The sequence below is a fragment of the Hibiscus syriacus genome, unplaced genomic scaffold (assembly GCF_006381635.1).
Source record: "Hibiscus syriacus cultivar Baekdansim isolate YM2019G1 unplaced genomic scaffold, ASM638163v2 tig00111238_pilon, whole genome shotgun sequence".
Taxonomy (NCBI): Eukaryota; Viridiplantae; Streptophyta; class Magnoliopsida; order Malvales; family Malvaceae; genus Hibiscus; species Hibiscus syriacus.
Genome location: NW_024063030.1, coordinates 19,769 through 46,471, shown reverse-complemented (window position 1 = coordinate 46,471; position 26,703 = coordinate 19,769). Strand labels below are relative to the sequence as shown.

The window sequence follows — 26,703 nt, the reverse complement described above, 5'->3', positions numbered from 1 at the left end:
AACGTGTGAGTGTTTCACACACAGGTTTTGAAGAGTTTATGGATCGATGAGAAGCAAGACAGGTCAGTTCTTCTTACCGAAAGTCAGATCAGAAAAGAAATGAATAATATGTATTTCAGTATATAAAAATATAGTTGACATGTATTTAAAAGAATAAATTGTATAATCTTTGAATAATTTTGTAAACGTTTTGAATAATTATATTAAAAATAAAAATGAGATTAAGATTTTTATATTTTTAAATTAAATCAATTATTCTTTTTACAATTATTTTGAAATGATTATAAATTTAAAGTAAATGAGAAATATTTTTAAAAAATTGAAGATAAAAAATTAATAGTTGAATTATAAATTTGTTTTATGATTTAAGTTGTTTTTGACTTTTGTTGTGATTTTAGATCCTCTAAATGAATTTTTAAAATAATTTTATTCTTTAATATAGTTCATATATAGTCATTTAAAAATAATTGTGAGAAATTTAATTTGATTAAATTATTAACCAAACCGAATTAATCGAATTTTTTTATTTAACCATTAATCCAAGTGAAATTTATTTGAAAATTATTAACTGAACTGAACAAATTTAAATTAATTCGGTGTATTTTCGAATTAACGATTTTTTAAAATTTTTTTAATTTATATAAAAATTGAATATTTTAATTCAAAAAATAATTTACAATTAATTTAAATAATATTTTATTTAATTTTTGTTATCATAAACAAACTTTTACAAGTCAATTACGAATTGTTGTAAGTTTAAATTATTGGAGACATTTGGTCCAATGGTTTGGGCGCCTAGTAGGTTTTCTTTGTTGACAAAGTTAAATTCCTTTGTAAGCATGTTGTTATTCTTTATTTTCATTTCAATGGAGGTGATGACATGTGTCATCATCTGATTAGATAAAAAATTATTTTATTAAATAATTTAAAATTTATAAATAAACCTTACAATAACATATTAACATATGTCCGTTCACCACCTCTGTTAAAATTTAACGGACGTAATCATATTAATTTTTAATTATAGTTTAATGATCTCCCATATAATTTACCCACGAAATTTCTACCAAATAGTCCCCTAACGAAAAATGAACAAAAATATAATCTAATATACTTCACTCCCTCAAATTTCCCATCCGATCCGTGGAAAGGAAAAGGCGTTTTTAAAACGGTGATGTGTGTTTTTGATCTGGAGTTGAAATGAAATGCAGCAGCCGAATCTGTTCCCGTTCGGCGGCGTTTTGGGGAATCCGTTTTTATTGAATGGCGGCGTTGGCGATTTAAGCGACGGTGGATTTGAGAGCTCTAGGGTTTTCTTCTTGGTTCCTTTTTTGCTATCCCAAGGAGGTGGAATGGATTTGTCCAAGGTTGGGGAAAAACTCCTCAGCTCCGTGCGTTCCGCGCGATCACTTGGTCTCTTGCCTTCTGCCCCCTCTTCTGATCGGCCTGATGTAAGTAGCGTAGCTGAAGGCTTACTTAATCCTTGAATGTTCTGATTATCGAGGTCTTTCTTTTTCCAGAGTTCTTTATTGAGGCTTAGTCCACTGCATTTGATTAGTTTTGAGAAATTTGGTACTAGTTATAAATTAGTGTTACTTTGACGAAGTTTAGTTGGATTTGATCTGAAGTGAAATTATTTTTGTCACTGGACTTGCTAGAAATGTTGCGTTTTAAATGACTTAAGGTTTTGTTTGGTTGTTACTTTTGATTCCCTCAAAAAATCGCTATAAAGTAAAAGTAGATGGACAATGAACATAGAATGCGACCAAATTCTTAGATAATTGTTCAATATAAAATTGAAATCATGTATTCTGTGCTGGACGAAACTAAATTTTAAATATTAAATCTCAAGAAAACATTGTTTGCTTTTATATCCGTCCTTTGGTTTTGGGAGGCAAAATTTAGGTATCTAAAGTTATTACCAAATTGTCTCCATCGAAAACATAGTAGTAGATCGAACTAGGTATAGATGTTTATGTTTTTAAGCCAACAGTTTACTGGGTTTTGTGGTTTATATGTTACTCATAGAACTATATCTCTGTTCTTTTGTATAGTATGATCGATCCTCCTGATAATGCCAAACTCAAATGAGCTACATTTTAAATGACTTAAGGCTATGTTTGGTTGTTACTTTTTATTCCCTTCAATATAAAATTGAAATCATGTGTTATATGCTAGACGGAACTACGTTTTAATTTTTAAATCTTAAGAAAACATTGTGATTGCTTTTTATATGGGGTTAATCATGCCTTTATATTTTTGATCCCAAAGAAAATTAATCCGGATTGCATTGAAGATTATAGACCTATAAGTCTCGTGGGTAGTCTTTATAAAATTATTTCCAAAGTTTTATCGAAGAGACTTGTTTCAGTTATTAAAGACATTGTGAGTCTTTCCCAGTTTGCATTTATTCTTGGGAGACAACTGTTAGATTGTTCCTTTCTTGCAAATGAAGGCATTCATTTTTGGAGGAAGCAAGGGTTGAAAGGGGTCGTTTTCAAAGTTGATTTTCAGAGAGGATATGATTCGAAAGAATGGCCGATTCTCATGAGATTATTGAGAGTCATGGGTTTTGGCGAGCGATGGGTTTCATGGATAGAATATTATCTTTCTTCGGCATCAATCTCGGTACTAGTGAATGACTCTCCAACAGAGGAATTTTCAATGGCTAAAGGGTTGAGACAAGGATGTAGTTAGTCACCTTTTCTGTTTAATATAGTTGGAGAACTTAATCTTATGCTGATTAAAGCTGCTGATTTGAGCCTCTTTGAAGGGTTTACGATTGGAAGATCTGATCCCTTTCAATTAACACACTTACAGTTTGCTGATGATCTTATTCAATTTTGCCGAGATTCTCCTACTCACTTATTAAATATTAGGAGAGTGTTGAGGATTTTCAGCCTAATTACAGGGCTTCATCTAAATCTTTCTAAGAGCAATTTATATGGCATTAATATGGAAGACGACATCTTAAATGAATGGGCTACTAAGGCTGGTTGTGCAGTGGGTTCTTTTACTACGGTGTATCTAGGCCTTCCCTTAGGTGTAAAGAAAAATTCTGAGGTTCTTTGGGATCCCGTCATCCAAAAATTTAATAAGAAATTATCCGGTTGGAAAGCATCCTCACTGTCAATGGCGGGTAGACTGGTGCAGTTGAAGTCAATACTGTCCTCACTGTCGAATTTTCATTTCCATTTTCAAAATACCGAGTAAGGTAAAGAAGAAGATTAATACTTTGATGGCCAAATTTCTTTGGGGGGGGGAGGGAACAACAAACAGTCGTATTCACTGGTTGAATTGAAAAATGTTATGTCAACCCTTGGAAGAGGGAGGATTGGGAGTATTGGATCTGAATATTCTAAACAGAGTTCTGCTTGGTAAATGGGTCTGGAAATTCGGAAATGAAAAAGATACCCCATGGAAAAGAATGATTTGTAGCAAGTATAATGTCAGTAATCTGTCTCTATCAATTAACAAGGTAGTTTCTCCTATGGACTCATGGATTTGGAAATGTATTATTAATAATTATTTGAAAAAAGATGAAATTGGAGAAGGTTTGAGATCTCACTCTAAGATCCAAGTGGGTAATGGTAAGTCTATATCCTTCTGGAATGATGTTTGGGTAAACGATGATACCGTAAAAATCAATTTCCAAGGATCTTTGCTTTATCAAATAACAAGTGGGGAAAAGTGTAAGAGTTTGGTAGTTGTGTGAATAATGGTTGGGTTTGGAACATTCAATCTAGGAGGAATTTATGTGATTGGGAATTGGATCATTAGATTCAATTAATGTCATTGCTTGATAATATTGTATTGTTTGACTCAGTGGATGATTTCCTTTCGTGGTCGGGGAAGGGAGATAGACTGTTCTCGGTTAAATCATGCAGGTTGACTCTATCTTTAAAATCTGATGGTTCTTTCAATTGGAACAAGTGGGTTTGGTCAGGTTTGGCTCCTCCCAGAGTCGAAACCTTTATTTGGCATGTTTCCCACCAAAAATTGGCAGTTAGAACGGAGTTGAAGAGAAGGGGGGTTACATTGGAGGATGTAGTATGTCCGTTATGTTTAAATCATGAAGAAACTGTCCACCATCTATACATTTCGTGCTCGTTTGCAGGGGAATTATGGAATAGATTTTTCAGGTTATGAGAAATCTCTTCAGTTCTGCCTAAAGATCCTCCTACTCTGCTAAGTTCTTGGTCTGAGTTAAGGGCAAACTCTACAATTTGGAAGTTTATACTAGGAGTTGTTTTGTGGATAATATGGAAGGCTAGGAATTCGATGGTTTTTGATAATAGGAAACAAGACAGATCTTCTCTATTCTTTATTTCTAGATTCAGATTGGCTAAATGGTTTCTTGCTAAGTATCCGAATGTCACTATTCAGGTCGACTCACTAGTTGGGGACCCCACTCTTGCAAACAAGCTTCCTAGTCCTACCTTTAAGAGAAAGAATGTTCAGAGTTGGCTTCCTCCTCCAACACATTTTTTCAAATTTAATGTTGATGGGGCGGTCAGAGGTGATGGGCTAGTGAGTGGAATTGGAGGCATTTTAAAAGACTTCAATAGTAATACTTTGGGGTCTTTCTCGAATGGTGTTGGCCCAGGTCCTCCTCCTTTGGCTGAATTGAAAGCCATTGATTTTTTTATTGCATCGGCTTGGGCTACGGAGGGAAGATTGATTATAGAGAGTGACTGCAAAGCAGCTGTGGAATGAATTTTTTTACCGACTTCTGCTCCTTTTTTAGTACTTTGGTTAGGAAAATTGTATCCCTAGTTTCTGCTAGGGAGATTATTGTTAGACACATTCCTAGGAGTTGTAATTGTGAGGCAGATACTTTGGCTAAACATGGGATTGGCTGAAATTTTTTCTTTATTTTAAGATTTTTTTGTAGGGTTTTGTTGTTATGCTGTTGTTTAAGGTCTTCTACTTTACCCTGATGTATTAGTTTGAATTATTAATAAATTGAGGCACTCTTTTCCTCCTTCCGCTAGTTGCCTCTGTTCATGAGGCAACTATGAGGAAGGTTTTTAATGAGGCCTCCTACTTCTATAAAAAAAATATCCGTCTTTTGTTTTTTGGGGGCAAAAATTAGGCATCCAAAGTTATTATTACCAAATGGTCTCCATAAAAACATAGCAGTAACTAGGCATAGTTTTTATGTTTTTTGGCCAAAAGTTTTTTGGGGTTTTGTGGTTTATATGTTACTCATAGAACTATATCTCTGTACTTCTGTATAGTATGATTGATTCTCCTGATTATGCCAAACTCAAATGAGTCGTGATTTGTGTTGAACAAAAAAAGTCGTGAATTGTGAAATTTTGATCCTATGTTCTTTCTCATCTTACAGGTTCCAGCTCGAGCTGCAGCAGCTGCTGCTGTTGCTCGTGCTCTTTCAGGATTGCCAGCTGATCAGAGATATAACCTTCCATCTAGTTCTGAAGAATTGATGTCAATATATGGAAGCAAACCTCCGAGTCAAATAGTAGAAGAAATAGAGGAAGAATTCTATGAGGAGGTATTTTTTGGATTTTTATGCATAGGTGGTGTATTATAGACATGTAAATTATAATTTGAGAACTAGTGTCTATAGTGCAATACAAAATCAGTGGAGTGGTTCGATTGCTATTTTTGTTGTTTTAAACTTTATTCTTGTCAATATTTCTTTGTTGATGTCTGTTTTCTTCACCATTTTCCTTCTTCTGTCTATAGTAATCCTATTCTAGAGTATATGCCGTGCTTCAAGGAGACGAGAAATGACTGTTTTGTTATGGTCTGCATGCTGTTTCTTGCTTTTTTTATTTATTTATTTTCAACATGGGATTTTGAAATCTGAAGAAAGAAAGAAGGAAAAAGAGGTGGGGATGGGGAAGTAGCAGTACTACCATAGTTCATTTGAAGCAGACTAGAGTAGTTCCGAAAGCGAAACAGAAAAACTAGTGTTTAGCTTCTCTTTTGTATTCTACTGAACATGGTGTTGTTATTATGCTCCTGTATATTTATTTTTTCAATCTGTGGCAGGAATTTGATCCAATAAAACACATCCTGGAGCATATCCCTTCCGAAGAATATGAACTGGAATATTTTGAGAAACAGGTATTATTTTGGTTTAGTTTTTTGAGTAGATTTTTTTATTCTGTTATTTTTTTTCTTCCATTTGAGCACCTCGATTATCTATGTTGTAGAATGCAAGACTTTGATGGTTTATCTTTTTTCCCTCTTGGTGATTTTGACCCCTCCAATATTGCCTAACTACAATCCACTACAATATTTGGATTTCGCAAGCCTTTTGTTCTAATTGTGAGGATTTTTTTATAATTTTTTCTGGTATCCTTGTTAGTAATTGCCTGGTGTATGGATTTCTGCCTCTGTTCATTGCTTATCATTATTGGTGTGAACACACTGGTAAAGATTAGGCGATATAATCAAGACATCTGATAATAACAAAATATATTTGGGTTTTTTTATGAATTGCCTAAGCTTGACTAAGCAATTGTGGAGCAAAGATCCTTGGATTTTACTTTGTACCAGTGAGCTAAATATGTCCAAGATTCTGTCTTTTTCATATACACGTAACTGTTTCTTTCGTTTACCTGTTTTAGTTTTTTTTCCAAGCTTATAGAGGTGGATTTGTGTGAATTTCTAAAAGTTATAACAATGGGGAGGTATACTGCTCGCTAGGCTTTGATAATATTTATGATTCTACTGGATACCTTTATGGATGTCAGCCCATTGATAAAAATGTCTTTTTGTCTGAAAGTCTATAAAATCATACATCACATGTTAAATATGGTTGATGTATTTCACCTGTAAATTGTAATGGAAATTACATGATAAGTTTTTAAATGAGGAGTTGTTGAAAAAGCTAAAGAGGGATGTTGTGTTATCCATTGTGATGATGTTTTTTCTCCTGGGGTATCCAATGGATTGCTGTCGGAAAGCTTTTTTCTTTTTCTGGAATTTTCATTAAGATTATCTATTTAGCCATGCGTCTTCATCTCTTTGTAGGCCACACTTAGATTAGTTCAACTGGATAGAGTAGCAGAACATTTATCCCGGAATGTCATGGAGCATTATGAAGTAATGGGTAAGATTTCTAGTGTTTGCTTCTATATAACCTCTATTTATGCATCATCTGATTTTATTGTATAGGTGTACAAGTTGTGCTCCTCTACCTATCATTAAAATGAGAAGCGTTTTTCTTACATCTTTGAATGACGTTTTCGAATATGATATATAGAGTATCAATCATCTGAGTTCTTTATCTAATCTCTAGACATCAAGGTTTTTTGTCTATATTTACTAAAGTTGGTCCCCTGACACTAGTTATTCATTAAAGAATAAAGATGGACTTTTATCCTGGTTAGTTGTAAGTTGATTAATTGGCTTGATGTGTTGTAGTATTGGTTTTATTGGTGCCTGTATCATAATATATTTATGCATTTCTATGGATGATTAAAAGATGTATTGTGTTATGGTTTAAGATTCCTTAGTTTTGTTGTGTGAACTATGTTGAGGTTTAAAAAATTTCAGAATTCATTGTCTCTTCTTTGAGTGAGGTTTTGATACTTGCTTTTGGTCAGTGAAGGGTATGCATTTGGTCAGGGAATTGGAGAAAGACTTGAAGATTGCAAATGTCATCTGTAGGGTAAGATTTGCATGGTAACATGGTTTCATGTATAATATATTAAAGAACCTCATGGAAAATATCAGCTTATTGTTTCTGCTTTTTCCCAGTTTTTGGTGTTTCTATTTATTACAGTAGATATTAACTGTACAACTGTTATGTTGTTACTGAATCTGTATCTCATTTGAGTTTTTGTTGTTTGCAGAATGGCAGAAGGCATCTAAACTCATCAATGAACGAGGTTTCAAGGGACCTTGTTGTGAATACTGATTCTAAGAAAAAACAGGCTCTTATGGTAAATTCTCTCTATACTCACCTTAGCAATGCGTACCTTTGATTGCGGCTATATTTATATTTCTTCTGGCTTTTCTTTTTGTTCATAATATCTTTTGATTTTCTGGGAGAGAAGTATAAATGTTGTCATAATCTTCATGTTTCTCATTGCAGCACTTGCTTCCAGTACTTGCTGAGCTTCTTCATGCACGGGACATGCAAGTAGCTCTTGAGTCTCTTGTTGAGGAAGGTAATTTCTACAAGGTGAGTTCCATGTAAAATAAGTTAAATTACCTATGTGATTCTTCAGTTTGTTTATTTTTACCTCAATTTACTTCATCATGATTATATCTCTAAAGAGTCAGTATATGTTATTGTTCAGGCATTTCAAGTACTATCCGAGTATTTACAACTTCTAGATAGTTTATTAGAGCTCTCAGCAATACAAGAGATGAGCCGTGGGGTTGAGGTGCGCATTAAAGTTCTATTATGTAAATCTTTTGTATTTCATACAAAAATTGTTCTCACTTTCTGTCTTCCTCTCTTAATTTCTGTTGTTAATTATATTAAGAGCTTATGAAACCTATATTTTAAGTTGCGATGACGCTTCTTTTGCTCTAAACTCAAAATTTTGCTCATTCTTATCACTAGGTTATAGTTAATTTTGGATTAAAATTTGAAGTGAACTTTCTTTTCACAATTTTAAATACTAATGCAGGTTTGGCTAGGAAGGACTCTTCAAAAGCTGGATTCGCTCTTGTTAGGAGTTTGCCAGGAGTTTAAAGAAGAAGGCTATTTAACTGTCGGTTATTTATTCTCTGCCCTTTGTTCTCGATACCTGGTGCATGTATGAAGTCATTGATTTCAACTTTCTAGATGATTTATGCGTTGCTTTTTCCATAGATGATAACCTTATAACGTATTATCGGTAAATTATTTTATTTGTTTCAAGTGTATACAAACAAGTTGTGGCTGCATTCTCATCAATTCATTTGTCGTCAGTTTGTTTTATCAAATGGATTATGTATAATTGTTTGCACCTTTCATTAAATTACTACATTTTTTTCGTCTACATAGAACACTAGGGAGGTAGACCAGGATATCGGCTGGATTTATGTTTTCGACTAGTTCAGTGCTTCCTTGTTTTCTGTTTCTGACAACTAACTTAGTATGCAGACTACTACAATTTCTTTGATCTGTTTATTGTGCTTTAAAAACCGCTTTGCTCTAGGGTTTTTTTTAATGGAATTCAGATATGTTTTTGGCCATTCTATTAAGGTCATTTTGTTTTGCTCGAGAATTGCATTATTCTGGTCTACGATAAATATCATATAGATCTCATTATAACTGAGCTTTTTTGTCAATGGCACTTTTAATTTTAGTCCAATTTAGAAAATGTTAAATTCTTATATAATATTTTATTTTTCTCTGTCAAAGCTCTTCTATGGGTTGGCTTTGTGGACTGTCTTGCAGTTAGAAGATTCATTTCATTCTATAGTCTACGTCCTGGCTTTGTTAAGTTCATTGACAATTGTCTTATTCTTTAGAGGGAAAAACTACAAGTTAGAGTTTACGACTATCATTTTTATTCTATTCTTCTTGTACTTGGTATTTATGCAATAAAACTTTAAGGCACACTTTTCCTCCTTCCAATGTCCGTTGAGACACTCTTGTTGCTTGACGGTTATGAAGGGGGGGTTTTAATGAGGATGGTGGCTGGTATTGGGGGTATTCTTAGGAACTGGAATCGGGTGATTCTGACTTCTTTTTCGATAAATGTTGGTCCTAATACTCCCATCCTAGCAGAATTAAAGGCTATCAAGAAAGGCATTGACATCTTTGTTTCATCTGTTTGGGCTTCGAAGGGTAGGCTTATTGTTGAAAGTGATTCAAAGACAGCAGTGGAATGGATTAAATATCAAAATTCTGTCCCTTTGTACCTATCTATTTTTCTGAAGGAGATAGTGTCTGCTGTTTCTCGAAATCAGATCGTTATCAGGTGGATCCCTAGGTGTTGTAACTGTGAGGCGGATAAGCTGGCTAAGGAGGGTATTGGCTGAGTGTTTCTAGTCTTTGGTATTTTAGTTGGAGTGTGTTTTCTATGTGGTGAGGTATTGTAGGAGTGTTTCTTGTCTTAAGTATTTTTGTAGGAGTGTGTTTTCTTCTGTATGTTATTTTTGTAAGTGTTTCATTTTTAATAAATTGATGTTCTCTTTTCCTCCTTTTTCTAGAGGGTTCTTGCCTTACGGCAATGGACTACTTAGAAGGAGGTTTTAAATGAGACATCCTATTCCTATCAAAAAAAATGAGGCCTTCCTATTTATCAAAAAAAAAAAAGTGAGGTTTATATATTTGTAATGCTTCAGGTGGTTGACGCTTATGCTTTAATAGGAGATGTCTCTGGTCTTTCTGAAAAGATACAAAGTTTTTTCATGCAAGAAGTTATCTCAGAAACTCACTCTGTGTTGAAGAGTATTGTTCTGGATGAGGTAATATTGATTTTATACTATTTACAACTCTAATATATTATTTTACCTACTCAAAGAAAATTTTTAATGTACGTATTGATAATTTTTTCCTGTCAAATTCTAGATTTGAGGCCTTTAGTCTATACAGTTTATCAGTAGACTTATGCAGATGCACTGGCTAGGAAATGAGGCGGAGGTCACAGGGTGCCTATTCTAGTTAACTATATCAATGCAAATTCAAATTTAGTTAAGCTGGATGATAAATTTTGGACCGTGGCTAAAAAAAGTACGGACATATATTAGATGTCCGTTAAAGGGGGAAAAGAACTTAAATATACATGTTTGACCATTATTTACTGGCAACCATAGATGAAGGAGTACTAATCATAGGTTTCTTGTTTGAGCCTTTATTTGCATCTCACTTTTGTTGAGTTTTGTTTCCTTGTGAACTTACCCTTGGTCCTTTCTGTGTCCTTTCTACCTTTTCCTCTCACCTCGTGATGCATATGTAATTTGTACCTCGTATGATAAGCTAACTTATATAAATGATTGATAAACTCTTGCAGAACCAAGATGTACATATGCAAAATAGCAGGTATGCATTTCAAACTTAACCGTTCTTTCTATCAACTGATGTGCTAGTATTTGATTTAATGTCATGGTTTCTAACTTATTTTTTATTTGATCTCAGACTTACCTGCAGTGATCTATGCCTTCAGATACCTGAATCTAAGTTTAGACAGTGTTTCTTAAGAACACTGGCTGTCCTTTTCAAACTAATGTGCTCTTATCACGAAATCATGGCTTTTCAGCCGGAGAATAAGGTCAGTTTGAATCTTACTGCTTCTCACTTGTTTGTGCTTTGACTCGCATGGTTTTTCCTTTTCTGTGTAGGTTTTCTTCTGAGAAACCAGTTTGAATATATTGTATGGTATATGAATTTGTGATGTATGCATATTTTTATGAAATCTTCCTGGATTATGTGGTAGCTGATTTTCGTCCTGATTATTTGGGGAAAGGGAAGGGGTCCCTGTCTCGTTTGGCTTATTTATTTATTTATTATTTTGAAATATTTTGATCTTGTTGCAGGTTTTAGAGTGCTCAATAACAAATGCCAAATTAATGGAAGGTAACATCATTTCAGAATTCTGTTAAGGTTTCTGCAGACTGATTCAGTTTCTAAAATAATCCTTGCAACTCCTAATGGGCTAATTGTTTTCTCTCTCTGAATCTGTAGATCAGAGACCAGGATCAACTTATTCCACGGTGTCTACAACAACCACATCCTTGTCTGATTCATCTGAAAGGAAAGATTATGGGTCTGGTGAACTGGTTTCTGAGGGTAGAAATGACGATGGTGCTACGTCAAGCAGTGGATCTCCATGGTATCAGTTAAGGAAAGAAGCCATAACTTTTGTGTCACAAAACCTTCATAGGGGACGTAAGAATCTTTGGCAACTTACGACTAGCAGAGTATCAGTATTGCTGTCTGCTTCAGCTGCTGCTTCTACAAGCATTCATCATTTTTTGAAAAACTACGAAGATCTTAACACTTTCATATTGGCCGGGGAAGCCTTCTGTGGAGTTGAGGCTTTTGAATTCAGGCAGAAATTGAAGGGTGTTTGCGGAAATTATTTTGCTGCATTTCATCGGCAAAATGTATCTGTAAGTTGCTCTGCACACTTATTCTTCATCCTGGTGACTTTTGTTGTTTTTATTGGCATTGGGGGAGTTAGTCTTTGAAGTTGCAAGCTTTCTTTGGAGACAGGGTGGGGCTGCCATTTAGTCATAGCTAGTAATGGGCTTCTTAGTTTCTTTTCTTCTCTGCAAATCATAATGTGAGATTTGTTGGCAAATGAATCTATAGATTACTGGAGGAAAAAAGGTAGGAAAGGAGTTGTTTTTAAAGTAGATTTTCGCAGAGCCTTTGACTCAGTGGAATAGCCAATTATTTTGAGGTTATTGAAGATAATGGGTTTTGGAGACAAATGGATTTCTTGGATGGATTATTGTATTTCTTCTGCTTCAATTTCAGTCCTAATTAATGGTTCCCCTACTCAAGAATTTCAGATGGGCAAAGGGCTGAGACAAAGTTGTAGTCTATCTCCTCTTCTGTTTAATATTGTTGGTGAGCTATTGAACTTAATGTTGAGTAAGGCTGCTACCCTTGGTCTTTTTGAAGGATACAATATTGGTATTGAAGATAATCTTTTTAAGTTGACTCATCTGCAGTTTGCAGACGACCTAATCTTATTTTGCAGAGATTCTTCAATTCAAATTCTGAATTTAAAGAGAGTATTGAGGGTATTCAGTTTAATTTCAGGGCTTTATCTTAATCTATCCAAGAGTAAATTGTTTGGTGTTAATGTGGCAGAGGACAGATTAAAAGATTTAGCATTGGAAGCAGGTTGTGGAGTGGGATCTTTTCCTATGACTTATCTAGGTCTTCCGTTAGGAACAAAGAAAAATTCAGAGTTATTGTGGGAACCAGTTTTACATAAAGTTTTCACCAGATTAGCAGGGTGGAAAGCTGCTTCTTTATCGTTGGCTAGAAGATTGGTGTTGATAAAATCGGTATTGTCCTCCTTACCTATTTTTTACCTCTCCATTTTCAAAATTCCGTTTAAGGTCAATCAGAAAATTAACTTAGTATTGGCAAGATTTCTTTGGGGTGAAGAATCTGATAAGAAGAGGGTTCATTGGGTGAATTGGAGTACGGTTTGTCAACCATTGGAAGAAGGAGGCTTAGGAGTATTGGACTTAAGTATGATTAATAGAGTTTTGCTAGGGAAATGGGTTTGGAAGTATGCAAATGACAAAGATTCTCAATGGAAAAAACTGATTTGTTGTATTCATAATGTCAGTATGGACTCTCTGTCTATAGGTAAGGTTGTTTCTCTTCAAGATTCATGGGTGTGGAGAGGAATTCGGAGTAACTATGAGAAAAAGGACGAGATTGGGGATTGTTTGAGATGCAATTCAAAGATCCAAGTGGGGAATGGTAGGTCAATTGATTTTTGGAATGATATTTGGGTAAATGGATCTACTCTTAAGATTCAATTTCCTAGAATCTATGCTCTGTCGACTAACAAAAGGGGAAAATTGGTTGAATTTGGTGGATTTGTAGCTAATGGTTGGGTTTGGAACATTCAGCTAAGGAGAAATCTTTGTGACTGGGAATTGGATCAGTGGCTTTCCTTAATGCTTTTGATTGACAACATAACACCAAATGAATCAGTGGATGATTTTCTGGGGTGGTCGGGGAAAGGGGATGGTTTGTTCTCGGTAAAATCCTGTAGATGACTATCTCAAGCAGAACTGGAGGTCATTTTCAATGGAAGAAATGGGTGTGGTCCGGATTAACTCCTCCTCGAGTTGAAACATTTCTATGGCAGTTTACTCATCAGAAATTGGCGGTAAGAGTGGAATTGAAGAAAAGAGGGGTCAATCTAGAAGATGTTTTATGCCCTTTTTGCCACAAATATGAGGAATCAATTCGTCATCTGTTTTTTTATGCTCGGTTGCAGAGGAGTTGTGGTATAGATTTTTAAGGTTTTGGGACATCTCTTCGGTCATGCCCCAAGATCCTCCTTCCGTTCTTTGCTCTTGGTCTTATCTAAGGGAGTGTTCTAATATTTGGAAGTTCATTCCAGGTGTTGTTCTATGGTCTATTTGGAAAGCTAGGAATGCAGTGGTTTTTGAAAACTGGACATTAGATAATTCATCCCTATTCTTCATTTCCAGGTTTAGGTTGGCTAAATGGTTTTTAGCGAAATTTCCTCATGCTAATATTCAAGTTGACCTACTAGTAGGGGATCCATCGCTTGCAGACAATTTGCCTATAAAATCCTACAATAAGGAGAAGGTTCTTAACTGGTCTCCGCCTCCTCCGAATTTCTTTAAATTCAATGTTGATGGTGCGGTAAGAGGTGATGGAGGGAGGTATTGGAGGAGTCTTGAAAGATTCGGATTGTTCTACTTTATATACCTTTTCTTTTGCGGTGGGACCTGGTCCTATGTTAGCTGAGCTAAAAGCTATTAAACAAGGGATTGATCTATTCATTTCTTCCGAATGGGCTCTGAAGGGAAGACTAATCCTTGAGACAGATTGTAAAACAGCAGTTGACTGGATTTTGCTGCCATTTTCTGCCCCTACTTTTTCCAATACTTTAGTTGGGGAAATTGAGGCCTTAGTTTCTGCTAGGGGTATTATTGTTAGATGGATTCCTAGGACATGCAATTGGGAGGCTGATAAGCTAGCTAAAGAGGGTATTGGTTGATGTTTGAGCTTTATGGTTGTTTTGGTTTGTATTTTATTTCGGACAGTTTATTTAGTAAGCTGTAATCTTATGTAAACATGGTTTTAATATAATGAGGTACTCTTTTCCTCCTTCCGCTAGTTGCCTCTTTCACAAGAGCCAACTATGAGGGAGGTTTTTAATGAGACCTCCTATTCCTATAAAAAAAAAACTTCCATGAAACTTTGAATAAAAATGGAACATGGATCGTTTTTTGGTGGGCAGGTATCAATATTTACGTTTATTTTATCTTCATATGAAAATTGTTACTATTATTTCTGTTGAAATGGAGCTGTGGCTTATTTTTTGTTTCATTTCCAGGCACTTAAAATGGTTTTGGAGAGGGAAACCTGGCTTAGTTTGCCACCAGAGATGGCCCAAACAATTAGTTTTGCTGGGCTGGTTGGTGATGGAGCACCCTTAATGGCTGCATCTGGTGGAAGGTCTTCTAATTCTAGGGTCCTTCACATCGACAAATCAACTAACAAAGTCGACACAGATATCAAGAAGAGTGGGTTTTCTCCTTGGCTTAGAAATGGAAACCCGTTTTTGCTAAAAGTAAGCTGCAGTTACAAAGAGACTCACAATTCGTCCCCACTTAATGGAGCAACCTCTGTGGTATTCGAGGGAAATGCTGATAATATTCATGGTGATGTCTCTCCACACAATGATGATGAGAATCATATCAATGGCTCCAATCCCATCTCAGAAGAGGAAAATGAGGATTTACTTGCTGACTTTATTGATGAGGATAGTCAGCTCCCCAGTCGAATTTCAAAACCTATCCTTTCAAGAGGTTACTCTTTTCATGGCATTGATGATTTTACAGCACAAACTGGATCATCTCTTTGTGTTCTAAGGTTAGATGGTTACAATTCAAAAAGAATATGGATTTCTCAATGTTGTTTATTTTCTTACAAGTGAATATTGAGCTGTTTTCTAACTTTGACACGTTAGGTCGATGGATAAGTATGCAAGATTGATGCAGAAACTTGAAATAATAAATATAGAGTTTTTTAAGGTGTGTACTGGTTAAACCTCTCTTTTCCTAAGCTCTACGTTCTCAGATGCGCATACAATCTGAACACTATTTTTCTTTTTCCCTCTAAATTATTTTTCCTGATTTAGTACATTGTTGCAGGGCATATGCCAATTATTTGAGTTGTTTTTCCATTATATATTTGAAACATTTGGTCTGCAAAACATGAATTCAAGTGCAAAGACTTCAACTGATTCTCTTAATTGTAAGTTAATTTTCATTCAACACACGATGAAAATTTATATATCAATTGATATGTTTTTATGTATTCGCTTCTCATTTCTGCATTTTCATAATTTTTCTTATTCCTAGATCGGTTAAAGAATGCCTTATCGAGAATAACACAAGATTGTGAAGCGTGGATAAAAACTTCATCAGGATCCTCCTCATCTCCAACTGGACATGCCGATTTGACACCCACTGCTCCTCAAAATACAAATTTTGGTTCTACAGCAAGCACCTCCGTTGGTCTAAAGGTATGTAGTAAATTTCTTTGGATAAGGTATTTACTGATTTTTAGGATGACCATAGTATGTTTTTTCCCAAGTTCTTTTACTTCTAGATTTGATGGGGAAAATCTGCCGGTTTGTTTTGAAGGAGATTTTAATGTATACTTGTGTGAAGATGAGAAGGTGGGTAGAGCTCAGAATAGATTCTCAATGAGGATTTTTTCTCAATTTATTCAGTATTTAGGGTTAATTAATCTGCCTTTGAATGGGGGCAGGTTCACTTGGTGTAATAACCAAGATGATCCAACATTTGTTAGATTGGATAGGTTCTTGGTGGATGGTCAATTTTTGGCTACATTTCCTGAGATTATTCAGTCTCTTATTCCTAAATCCATTTCGGATCACAATGCTATTTTATTACAAGATGAAGGAATTGATTGGAGAAAAAGGCCTTTTAGACTTTTTAATTATCTAATGGAGGAGGACGGTTTTGAGGAAATGGTCAGACATTCCATTACAGAATGTAAGAAGCCTGGGAGAAAAGGTGGAATCTTAAGTATTTTGAGTAACTCTAAAGCAGCCATAAAAAAATGGGCAGGGAAGAAAAACCAGTTTCCGGGAGCAGCAATCTCAGATTTAGAAAAGAAAATTCAAAAGCTTGAGGAGGATGCCCAGCAATTGAATGTCTGTTCTGTTCAGGGGATTGCTGATGAGATTAGTGTTTGTAGAGCAGATTTATGGAGACTTCATAGAATTGAGGAGCAGATTTGGTTTCAAAATTCTAGGAAGAAGTGGATTAATGATGGGGACCGAAACACAAGGTTCTTTCATACTTGTGCTTCAGTTAGAAGAAAACGAAATGCTTTGAATGCTTTAATAGTTGATGGGAATATTACTCATGATCCAACTGTTATCAAGGCCAAGGTCAAAGATCATTTTTTCAAAATTTTCAATGATCGGTCTACTTTAGACGTTGAGGATATTGATTTGTTTTTTCCTAGAATTTCACTCGAACATAATATGCTTTTGGAGAAGGATTTTTCCGAGGAGGAGGTTTGGGAGACTATAAAGTCTTGCGACAGTAATAAAGCTCCGGGGCCAGACGGTTTGAACATGGGTTTTTTTAAAAGTTTTGGTCTGTTCTTAAGGGAAACATTATGCAGTTTTTTCACAGATTCTTTGTGGGGAAGGATTGGGAACATGGTATTAACCATACTTTTATCACCCTAATTCCTAAGGGATCAAACATTGGAAGCCTTGATGATTACAGACCTATAAGCCTAGTAGGAGGAGTTTATAAGATATTATCCAAGTGTCTTGCAAGGAGGCTCAGAAGTTGTATAGGAGATATTATCAGCCCGACTCAATTTGCTTTTATACCCGGTCGACAAATTTTGGATTGCTCTCTCATTGCTAACGAGGGTATTATTGATTATTGGAGGAAGAAAGGGCTAAAAGGTTGTGTTTTTAAAGTTGATTTTAAAAAGGCATATGATACGGTTGACTGGCCTATTTTGTTCAAGGTGATGGAAAAGATGGGATTCGGTTTCACTTGGATAAGTTGGATTAGGAGATGTGTTTCTACAGCTTCAATTTCTGTTTTAGTCAATGGGGTTCCATTCGAGGAGTTTCCAATGGCCAAGGGTCTTAGACAGGGATGTTCACTCTCACCTTTATTGTTTAATCTAGTTGGGGAATTACTGAATCTATTAATTCGAAGGGCTGTTTCTGAGGGATTATTTTCTGGTATGACAGTTGGCAAGGAAGAAGGGTCCTTTAATCTTACGCACTTGCAGTTTGCGGATGACTTAATTATTTTTTGTGGAGCTTCGAAGACTCAAATTATGAATGTGAAGAGGGTGCTTAGAGTATTTGAGATTATGTCAGGGCTGCAACTGAACCTTAAGAAAAGCAGATTGTTCGGGATTAATATTCCCCAACAGGAGGTTAAGACTTGGGCAGATTCTATTGGTTGTACAGTGGGAAACTTCCCCTCTAATTATCTAGGCCTCCCTCTAGGTGCTACTAAGAATTCCTCTGTTATTTGGGAACCAGTGGTACATAATTTTCACTCTAAATTAGCAGGTTGGAAGGCTGCTACTCTATCTTTAGCAGGGAGATTGATTTTGATCAAATCGGTTCTTTCCTCGCTGCTTACGTATTTTTTATCTTTGTTCAAGATTTCAGCTTCTATCCTTAAGTCTCTAAATTCAATTATGTCTAATTTTTTATGGGGAGGGTGAAATGGTAATAAGAAGATACACTGGGTTAAATGGGATGATGTTTGCTGATCAAAGAATGAGGGAGGTTTGGGAGTTCGGAATCTGATTTGTATGAACAGGGCACTGCTAGGGAAATGGTCTTGGAGGTTTGCAAATGAGAGAAGTTCTGTTTGGAGGAATTTTATTTGTAGCAAATACAACATTGATTCTTCTAGATTACTGTTTGATAGCAAGATTTCTACTCAATCTTCCTGGTTATGGAGATCAGTGGTTAATAACCATTACAAACAAGACTCCTTTGGTTCTAAGTTTCGTAGTTTGTGCAATTTTCACGTTGGAAATGGTAAGCATGTTCGATTTTGGCAAGACAGCTGGGTTGCTGATTTTCCGTTTCAGATTATGTTTCCTAGACTGTTTTCGCTTTCTACTAATAAATACGGTAAACTTTGTGAGTTTGGGGAATTTCTTTCTTCGGGTTGGATTTGGGATGTTCAAGTTCGAAGAAATTTAAATGATTGGGAGGTTGAACAATGGTGTAATTTGGTGAGCATCATTTCTTCTTTTTCTCTATCTCTTGATTCTAGTGATGGTTTGATTTGGAAAGGTAGTGGGGACGGTGTTTATACAGTCGGTTCTTGTGTTGAGAGGTGTGGATCAGGTTTAGAAGATGTTCATTTCTGGAATAAAATTGTTTGGAGAGGATTGGTTCCCCCTAGAGTTGAAACATTAGTGTGGCAAATTGTGCTTCACAAAATTGCTGTTAAAACCGAATTGGTTAAAAGAGGTGTTCAAGGTATTGAGGATGAGTTATGCCCTCTTTGTAGAATGGTTGAAGAAACTTCATCGCATCTATTCTTTTCTGTTCGGTTGCGTGGTCTTTGTAGAACAAATTTCTAAATTTTTGGAGGTTTAGTTCTGTGTTTCCTGCAGAAGCAAAAAGTTTTCTTCTAGCTTGGGATGAGTTGAAATCCAATTCTGCAATATGGACTTTCATTCATGGGGCTGTTATTTGGTCAATCTGGAAAATCAGAAATTTTATTGTTTTTTAAGGGGGAAAGCTTGATCAGTCTGAATTATTTTTCTTAACAAGAGTTAGGCTGGCTTCTTTGTTTCTAGCAAAGAATAAGGATGTTTCTATTACTAAGGACTCTTTAATTTCTGATCCTTCTATAGGAGATTCCTATTCGTCCTACAATTTCTTGAAGTCTTCTATAATCCCTTGGTTACCTCCCCCTATGGATTTCGTCAAGGTAAATGTGGATGCAACCACTAGCAGTGATTGGAAGGAATCAGGTCTTGGAGGTCTTATGAGGGATCAATCTGGTGCAATCCTAGGTTCTTTTCAGGAGCCTGCTGGTTCAGGACCTCCAACATTGAAGGAACTTAAAGCTATTCAAAGGGGTATTTCTTTCTTTGCCTCTTTTCAAGGGAGGGTTAAAGATAGGCTGATCGTTGAGAGTGATTGCAGGGTTGCAGTAGACTGGATAAATAATGTTGACTCATGTCCAATTGTATATGGTTTTATTGTTAGAGATATTGTTGATAGTCTTAGAACTTTCGGGGGGGTTGTTAGATGGGTTGCAAGGACAGCGAATATGGATGCTGATGGTTTAGCAAAGGCTGGTATAGGTTGATTTTTATGTTGTTGGCTTCTTTAGTTTGGTTTTCTGGCTCCTGTATTGTTTGTAATGGTTTTTTTTGGAATAGTTGTTCCAAGGTTGTAATTCTATTTTCTATAATGAAATTATAAGGCACTCTTTTCCTCCTTCAGATGATTAAGAAGCTTCTATACAAGCTCCATTAATCAAGAAGGAGGTTTTTAATGAGGCCTTCAAATCTTATCAAAAAAAAAAATGGGGAAAATTTCCCATAGTTAATAGATTTCTTCTTCTCTCGTAAGCTACTTAATATTTTTGTCTTTGTATTTCTCACTGTGATATTAAATAAGGAAATAAGGAATAAAGAATTTTGTTTGTTAATGTGGCATTATTCATGATAATGCCCCAAACCAGCTCATCAATGAGAATCTCTATGTTAAATGGTTATTGGTTTTTTGATTTCTTCGAAGTAATGTGATTTATGTGGATTTTGTTTATAAAACAGGAATGAAGCGTTTGGTAATTTATCTGCCCATAAATAACATAACACTTACGTTGCAGGAAAGATGTGCAGGTGTTGATACTATTGCCCTTGTAGCTCGGATTTTGCATAGATCTAGAACTAATCTCCAATCATTGCTTCTGAAGAGTAATACAACTGTAGTTGAAGATTTCTTTGTGCACCTGGTATGTTTCTCATTTATTCATTTCTTACGAAGTGGGTTAAGAAAATGCAAAATATCTACCTTTTGTGACTTATGGTTTAATGCAATCTCTGAATAAAACCAGAATAGTTATTTATAGCAAGAAACACTTTGTCCTCTCTTTTTTCACAAAGGATATCCTGATTTCTTCTTTGAGTTGTTTGAAAGTAAACGAATATTATTACAAATGGTTGAAGTAGCATGTGGTCTGGATTTTAGTTCCACCTTTTGTAGAAATGCAAATTATCAATTCTTTGTAGATATAGATAAGGATAGGGGTAATTTTACTGATTCTTCCATGTTTTAAGGTATGTAAGAGTAAATTAAATAAATCCCCATTTTGTTGCTTTATCAATTTGATACTTTGAACTTTTTTCAATATGTAGAACCCATCATAGTATTTTCAAGCTGTAGCTTTATATTTCTTGAACGCCTTTCACACCATCCTGTGCTAGATTAATGTGTTGGCACTATCAAGTTACTTAACTTTTGATTTGTGGTTCAAGTAATTTCTTTAATCGGTATAAAATGACAACAAACTGGCAGCAACGGGGCTTGGCTCATGAAGAAATCTTTTCTTTTTCAAGCAGATAAAACAAAATTCAAAGCATCAGTTACTCCCAATAATTATTGTAGCTTCCATGAGGGTAGCTCTTCCCTGTCAAAGGCCCTCCTATTGCTTTCCTCATTAAAGCTAAAAAAATAGGTGGACCAAATTATCGGTTCTACTATCTGTATAAGCACTTATACCTATCAAGTCCTTGCTGCCAATCAACCCTGTTTATTGCTCGTGTAATAACCTACTTGGCCTAAGCAAAGCTGCAAGTTTAAGTTGTCTCGCTCCTTCGGACACACACACACATACTACTTTTGCCTGCTTTATGTGGAACATGTTTTTTATATTTTGATTTATAAAATTCATTATTGTTTTTCAATTTAGTATGTTTTTTTTCTTATCTAGTGAATCCTATACAATGTATATTTGAATTTTACTTCTTCTAATAATATGATATTAAGTTTACTATCTTGGTTACTGCCAGGTGGATGCTGTGCCAGATCTTATAGAGCACATACATGGGACAACTGCAAGAATACTGCTCCACATTAACGGGTAAGCTCATTATATTGACTTCCTCATTCAAAAAGGTTATTGTTGGTCATGTTACTTGTGTTTTTCTTTTAGGAGCAAAAATAAACAGAAGTGCATGTCAACACAAAAGCCAAAATGTCGTTTTAAGGATTATAAAATAAAATAAACTTTAATTTTATGGGAAAAAAACAAAAACCATGTTTTTGATGTTTGCGCATTTTTATCTGTGATTTTGCATTTTCTTTATGTAAAATTTTGAGGAAACAAAATCAACCAAAAGCATGCGTGTGTGCTAGGACTGATTCTAGGTTTTATTTTTTCCTCCACTCAACCTTGTAGTTACCCAACTTGATGCAATAGATTTTTTTCATGGACATCCCTTTTTTGATTTAATTGAACCAAGAAAAATAATCTGAAGTAAAAGAGAAAAAGAAGTGACGAAACATTTGAAATTTCCAAAATGCTGAGTTGCAGAAAATGGGTGGGAGAGTAAACAAAAATGTCATATGACATGATATTAAAATTTCAAGGTAGGCTATAGATATTTGGCCATCCGTTCTTGCTAAATTTAATGATTGGAGGTTTCTATCAATCCATCAAAACCAGTTATCAGCGACTATAATTTGCAATGTCTGGCTGACTTGGGATAAGATTAGGATGGCCAAAAAACCTGAAATCAATGGATTTCGACCCGACACTATAGGGTTTTCGTTTTTTTGGGTGTGAAAATAAGGTTTGGGTGGAGCGGGATGGGTTTTCTAAAGGTGGGGGTCACGGTTGGGACGGAGTCGGATTTAAGCTGTATCCGCACCGTCCTGCCCTGGGATAATTATCATAATACCCCTATATATATGTTAGTGTTTCCGATTTCTCAATTACCCCTTCTTTTCCGACCCTGTCTCATGTTTCTTCTTCAGGTCATCTCCTCCCTCTTTATGTTGCTGTTCTTCAACTGGGATTTGTGCGATTTCTTCTTCCTAATTTTCATCCGGAAAATCAATGAAATCTTCCTCTTCTTCTGTCTCCTTCATTATCTCCAGCTTCGGTTTCCAATGGCAACACGAACCCACGATATGCTCATATGCTTCTGCAACTGTGGAGTGCTGCACGCTCTATTATTACTCTCACCGACTCTGCTTTCTTCGGTTTCCTCTTTCTTCCTACCATCTTCCAACAACTGCCTTATAAACGCATTGGACACGTGTATCCTCAAACACACGACGAACTCTTCTGGAAATTTGAAGTTCCAAATGCAACAACTTTCTTCAACACTGCATTCTTCTATCCCTTTTCTCTGCATTTTCCTTAAGTTTCCCTTGCATTTCTCTATAATGTTTTTTTGTCAATTCTGCTCGGGTCAGATCGGGGGAGGATTTTTATCTCCAAATTTTGACAAGATTGAAGAATTTAGGTTCACTTGCCAAGCCAATTAAAGTTATAACATGTGTCAAGTTTTTGTGCTTATATAATATAAAAAAAATTGGTTTAAGGTTCCAGAAGCCCTCGAACTTTTGAAGAAAATCAATTAAATCTTTAAATTATTTTGCACCCAATTAAGCTCTTGGACCATGAAATTTATCAATTCATCCCTTTGATCAACATTGACAGTTAAATCTAATATTTTTTGTTCAGGGATCAGTAAACTTATAAAAATTATAACAATTTTTTTATTAAAAAAATCTGTAAATGCCTTGTGTGTGTGGCAGAACCGTAATGTGGCACTTTGTAATAATATCTCAGAACCCCCATCCCCCATTAAGACTTAACTGTCAAAATTGTTCAAAAGGTTTAATTGATTAAATTTTTCGGTTCGATAGTTCAATCAGGTACAAAAATGTTCAGGGGCTTAATTGATTTACTTTTTCAGAATTCAAAGTTTGTTATTTTTTCAATAAAGTTCGGGCACCCTTAAGCCATATAATTTCTACAACTAACCCTCTATGTCCTCTTTCCCTCCATTTCCATGGCAGAAATCCGTTCCCAGTTGAAAACCTTGTAGAAGATTTGTAACAGTGATTAGTTTTTGTTAAGTGATTGGCTGGCTGAAAGCAAAAAGAAAATATATTTTTACTAGCATGCCGTGAATTTTCCTGTCCATGGTCTAGGCTATTCTCATAATAAAATCTGAATTTTTGGCAGGTACGTTGATCGGATTGCTAATGCGAAATGGGAATTGAAAGAGCTTGGCATGGAGCACAATGGGTTTGTTCTCTTGCATTTGTCCTCTTTCTTTACAAGTCATTGGTTTCGTCTTGTTTTGTGTTTTTTGGTTGTGATCTCATATTTGGCCGTAGGTCTTGTTATTTTCTTTGCTTAATAGATCCATGTCCTCCATTTGACAAGTTCTTGTGATTTGTTTAATGAATAGGTATGTGGATTTGTTGTTGGGAGAGTTTAAGCACTACAAAACAAGGCTTGCTCATGGGGGAATTCAGAAAGACGTAAGATGAACCTCTATCCTGTTACATTAGCTAGATATCAGAGTTAATCAACATGATATAGTTTGCCTATTGCTTTTCATTGATGCTGGATAAACTTAGGGATGACAATGGAGTGGGGTAGAGGTAGATGCTGCCAAATGCATCACCGCTCCACAGTTGACATGCTCTACTTAACCATCTGCCCGCTCTACTATTGATATGTAAAATGGTAATTTCATATTGAGAGCATGGAGGAGCTGGGCAAGCCCGCTTGATGCCTGTTTCATTCGGAACTGATTGGTTCGGAATCCATCAGGCCATTCTGATTTTGCCATCCCTAGATGAACTGCCCTTGGAGTAGTTGTACATGTTCGGAGCAAGTTAGTGCGTGGGTCAGTTAATAAAGATAGCTGGGTTATTGTTAAGCTGGATGGATTTGCTAATGAAGAACGGTTACAATAAATGTCATGAAAAAGCAAAGATAAGTAAATAATATAACCAGATTGGATAATGGTAATTGTTACTTGAAATCTATAATAGAAGGTTAATTAATTTCAGATTAGGTTGCCATTAATAAAACATGAAAATAAATGTGAATTCAGTATCTTTTTTTCTTAAAGAATATGACTGATGTTTAATGTGTTCATGCGTGTTCACTGTTATGATGTCTTGGCTTTTTGACCTAGGATAAATACAATTACCAATAAAAATGTGAAATGATTTACTCTTATGTTTTCCAATGACTTAGGTTCAAGACCTCCTCTTGGACTGTGGACTCGAAATTGTTGCGGAAACTCTTATTGAAGGTCTATCCCGAGTGAAGCGTTGCACTAATGAAGGACGAGCTCTCATGTCATTGGACCTTCAGGTGTTGATTTATATTTCGATAAGAAAATCCAACATGTTTATTGTGATCATCTTGCTTGTCTATCTGTTTTAGTAACTAACCTTTTTTACTTTTCCCCATTCAGGTTTTAATCGATGGCCTACAACACTTTGTCCCCTTGAACGTGAAGCCAAAGTTACAGATTGTTGAAACTTTCATCAAGGTAACACCATAGTTAACATGTTCTATTCAGAAATTGATACTTGATTTGTATATGGAGGATTAAGTTCAGTCATTCTCTTCAGGCTTATTATCTCCCCGAAACTGAATACATACACTGGGCGCGAGCTCACCCGGTAAGAAATGTTCTCGCTACAGAAAAATAGCAATTGCTTTTATTATCATTATTATTATTCACTTGTTAGTCACAGAAGCCTGAAAATAATAACTTTGGGAATGCAGGAATACAGCAAGAATCAGATTGTGGGGTTGATAAACCTTGTCGCTACCATGAAAGGTTGGAAAAGAAAAACCAGGTTGGAAGCTCTGGAAAAGATTGAGTGAGGTGGTATGTAGTCAATCAACCTTGAAATTAAAATGTAAAGTTTCACACACTGATAAAAAGTCTTTTTTGGTCCTTTGTAACAAAATTATGTATATCCAATGGTGTTCCTTGATCCCCCCTTCATTACAATGAGTGCAATTAAGGTTGTATATCTTCGGATGTCTCTGTTTGTAATACTTGTGTTTCTCTTAATATCTAATGCAATCTTGAATTAACACGTGATGTTAATAATGAGCTGTTTTTGTGTTGAGAGTTGAGACTCATTGGCTTGAAGTTCTGCCATGTAGATATATATTGCTTCTACTAATATCATCATATTAAATAGGGTTGATATACATTTGATACCTTGGTTTCAAAGTTCAATTTCGTGCTTAAATTTAGCTTAAAGATTCAATTTGGTATTTAAGATATTTTCTGGTATAAATTATTAAATACTTAATTAAAAATATAAGTACTAGTTGTGAAAAAAACTTAAAAATTAAGTGTATATATTAATTTGAAAAAAAAATAAAGTTCAGGCATCCAATTGAAATAAAAAGTATCAAATTGAATCCTGAAGTCAAGCTTAAGCAATTAACTGAATGAAAAAACTAGATATTAGATTGAATTTTAAAGTTAAGTTGAAATAAAGTTACATATATATACTCTATTAATCAAGACATTGATAACTTTCTTTTAAATTGGTGGGGTAATTCTTTTATAGAAAATATCATTGCACTAAGTGAAGAAAATAAAGTAAAATTTTAATAGTTGTGCATAATTTTATAAACATAATTATTATTGAACATAATTTAATAACCATTCATTCAGTCATTCTATTTTTGTTATTGTTGTGGCCTCCTAATGATAAAATTCTGAAGTTGGTGTCTAGAAAATGAGTTTAGGACCAAAAGTAAAAACTATAAAATTAGTGTATAAGAAGTGGGTTATGGTATAATTGGGTGTCAGTTAATCTTCAATGTTAAAAATCTAGAAGATAAACGGAAGTTTTAATGTAAAAATAGGGATATCAAATGCAAGTAATAACTCTTTTAAAGTGATATTTTAGTGGTGGCTCAAGCCGGGAAAGATGCCTTCCAAACCTTCCACCCAGGCTCTAACCAAATAACTTAAATAGCGGTATG

At 35.2% G+C, this 26,703-nt stretch overlaps 1 protein-coding gene across 2 annotated transcripts; it reads left to right on the top strand.

The window, feature by feature from the left end:
• Positions 1–1,120: 1,120 nt before the first annotated feature.
• LOC120156954 (syndetin-like) lies at positions 1,121–25,633 on the top strand. 2 transcript variants are annotated; one of them, XM_039168218.1, is made up of 26 exons: positions 1,206–1,451; positions 5,351–5,518; positions 6,022–6,096; positions 7,009–7,087; positions 7,584–7,648; positions 7,833–7,922; positions 8,075–8,164; positions 8,283–8,369; positions 8,619–8,702; positions 10,267–10,389; positions 10,935–10,963; positions 11,060–11,192; positions 11,458–11,497; positions 11,606–12,033; positions 14,988–15,526; positions 15,624–15,687; positions 15,808–15,910; positions 16,018–16,181; positions 20,536–20,661; positions 21,719–21,789; positions 23,908–23,970; positions 24,137–24,209; positions 24,937–25,056; positions 25,160–25,237; positions 25,320–25,370; positions 25,477–25,633. In XM_039168218.1, exons 1-26 carry the CDS (start codon positions 1,206–1,208, stop codon positions 25,576–25,578), a joined length of 3,291 nt encoding a protein of 1,096 aa, XP_039024149.1. In that variant the 3' UTR covers positions 25,579–25,633. The 2 variants fall into 2 exon arrangements, with proteins under 2 accessions (XP_039024150.1, XP_039024149.1); XM_039168219.1 differs by lacking the exons at positions 24,937–25,056; positions 25,160–25,237; positions 25,320–25,370; positions 25,477–25,633 and adding an exon at positions 24,309–24,359 and having other exon boundaries at positions 1,121–1,451.
• The last annotated feature ends 1,070 nt before the right edge of the window (positions 25,634–26,703 follow it).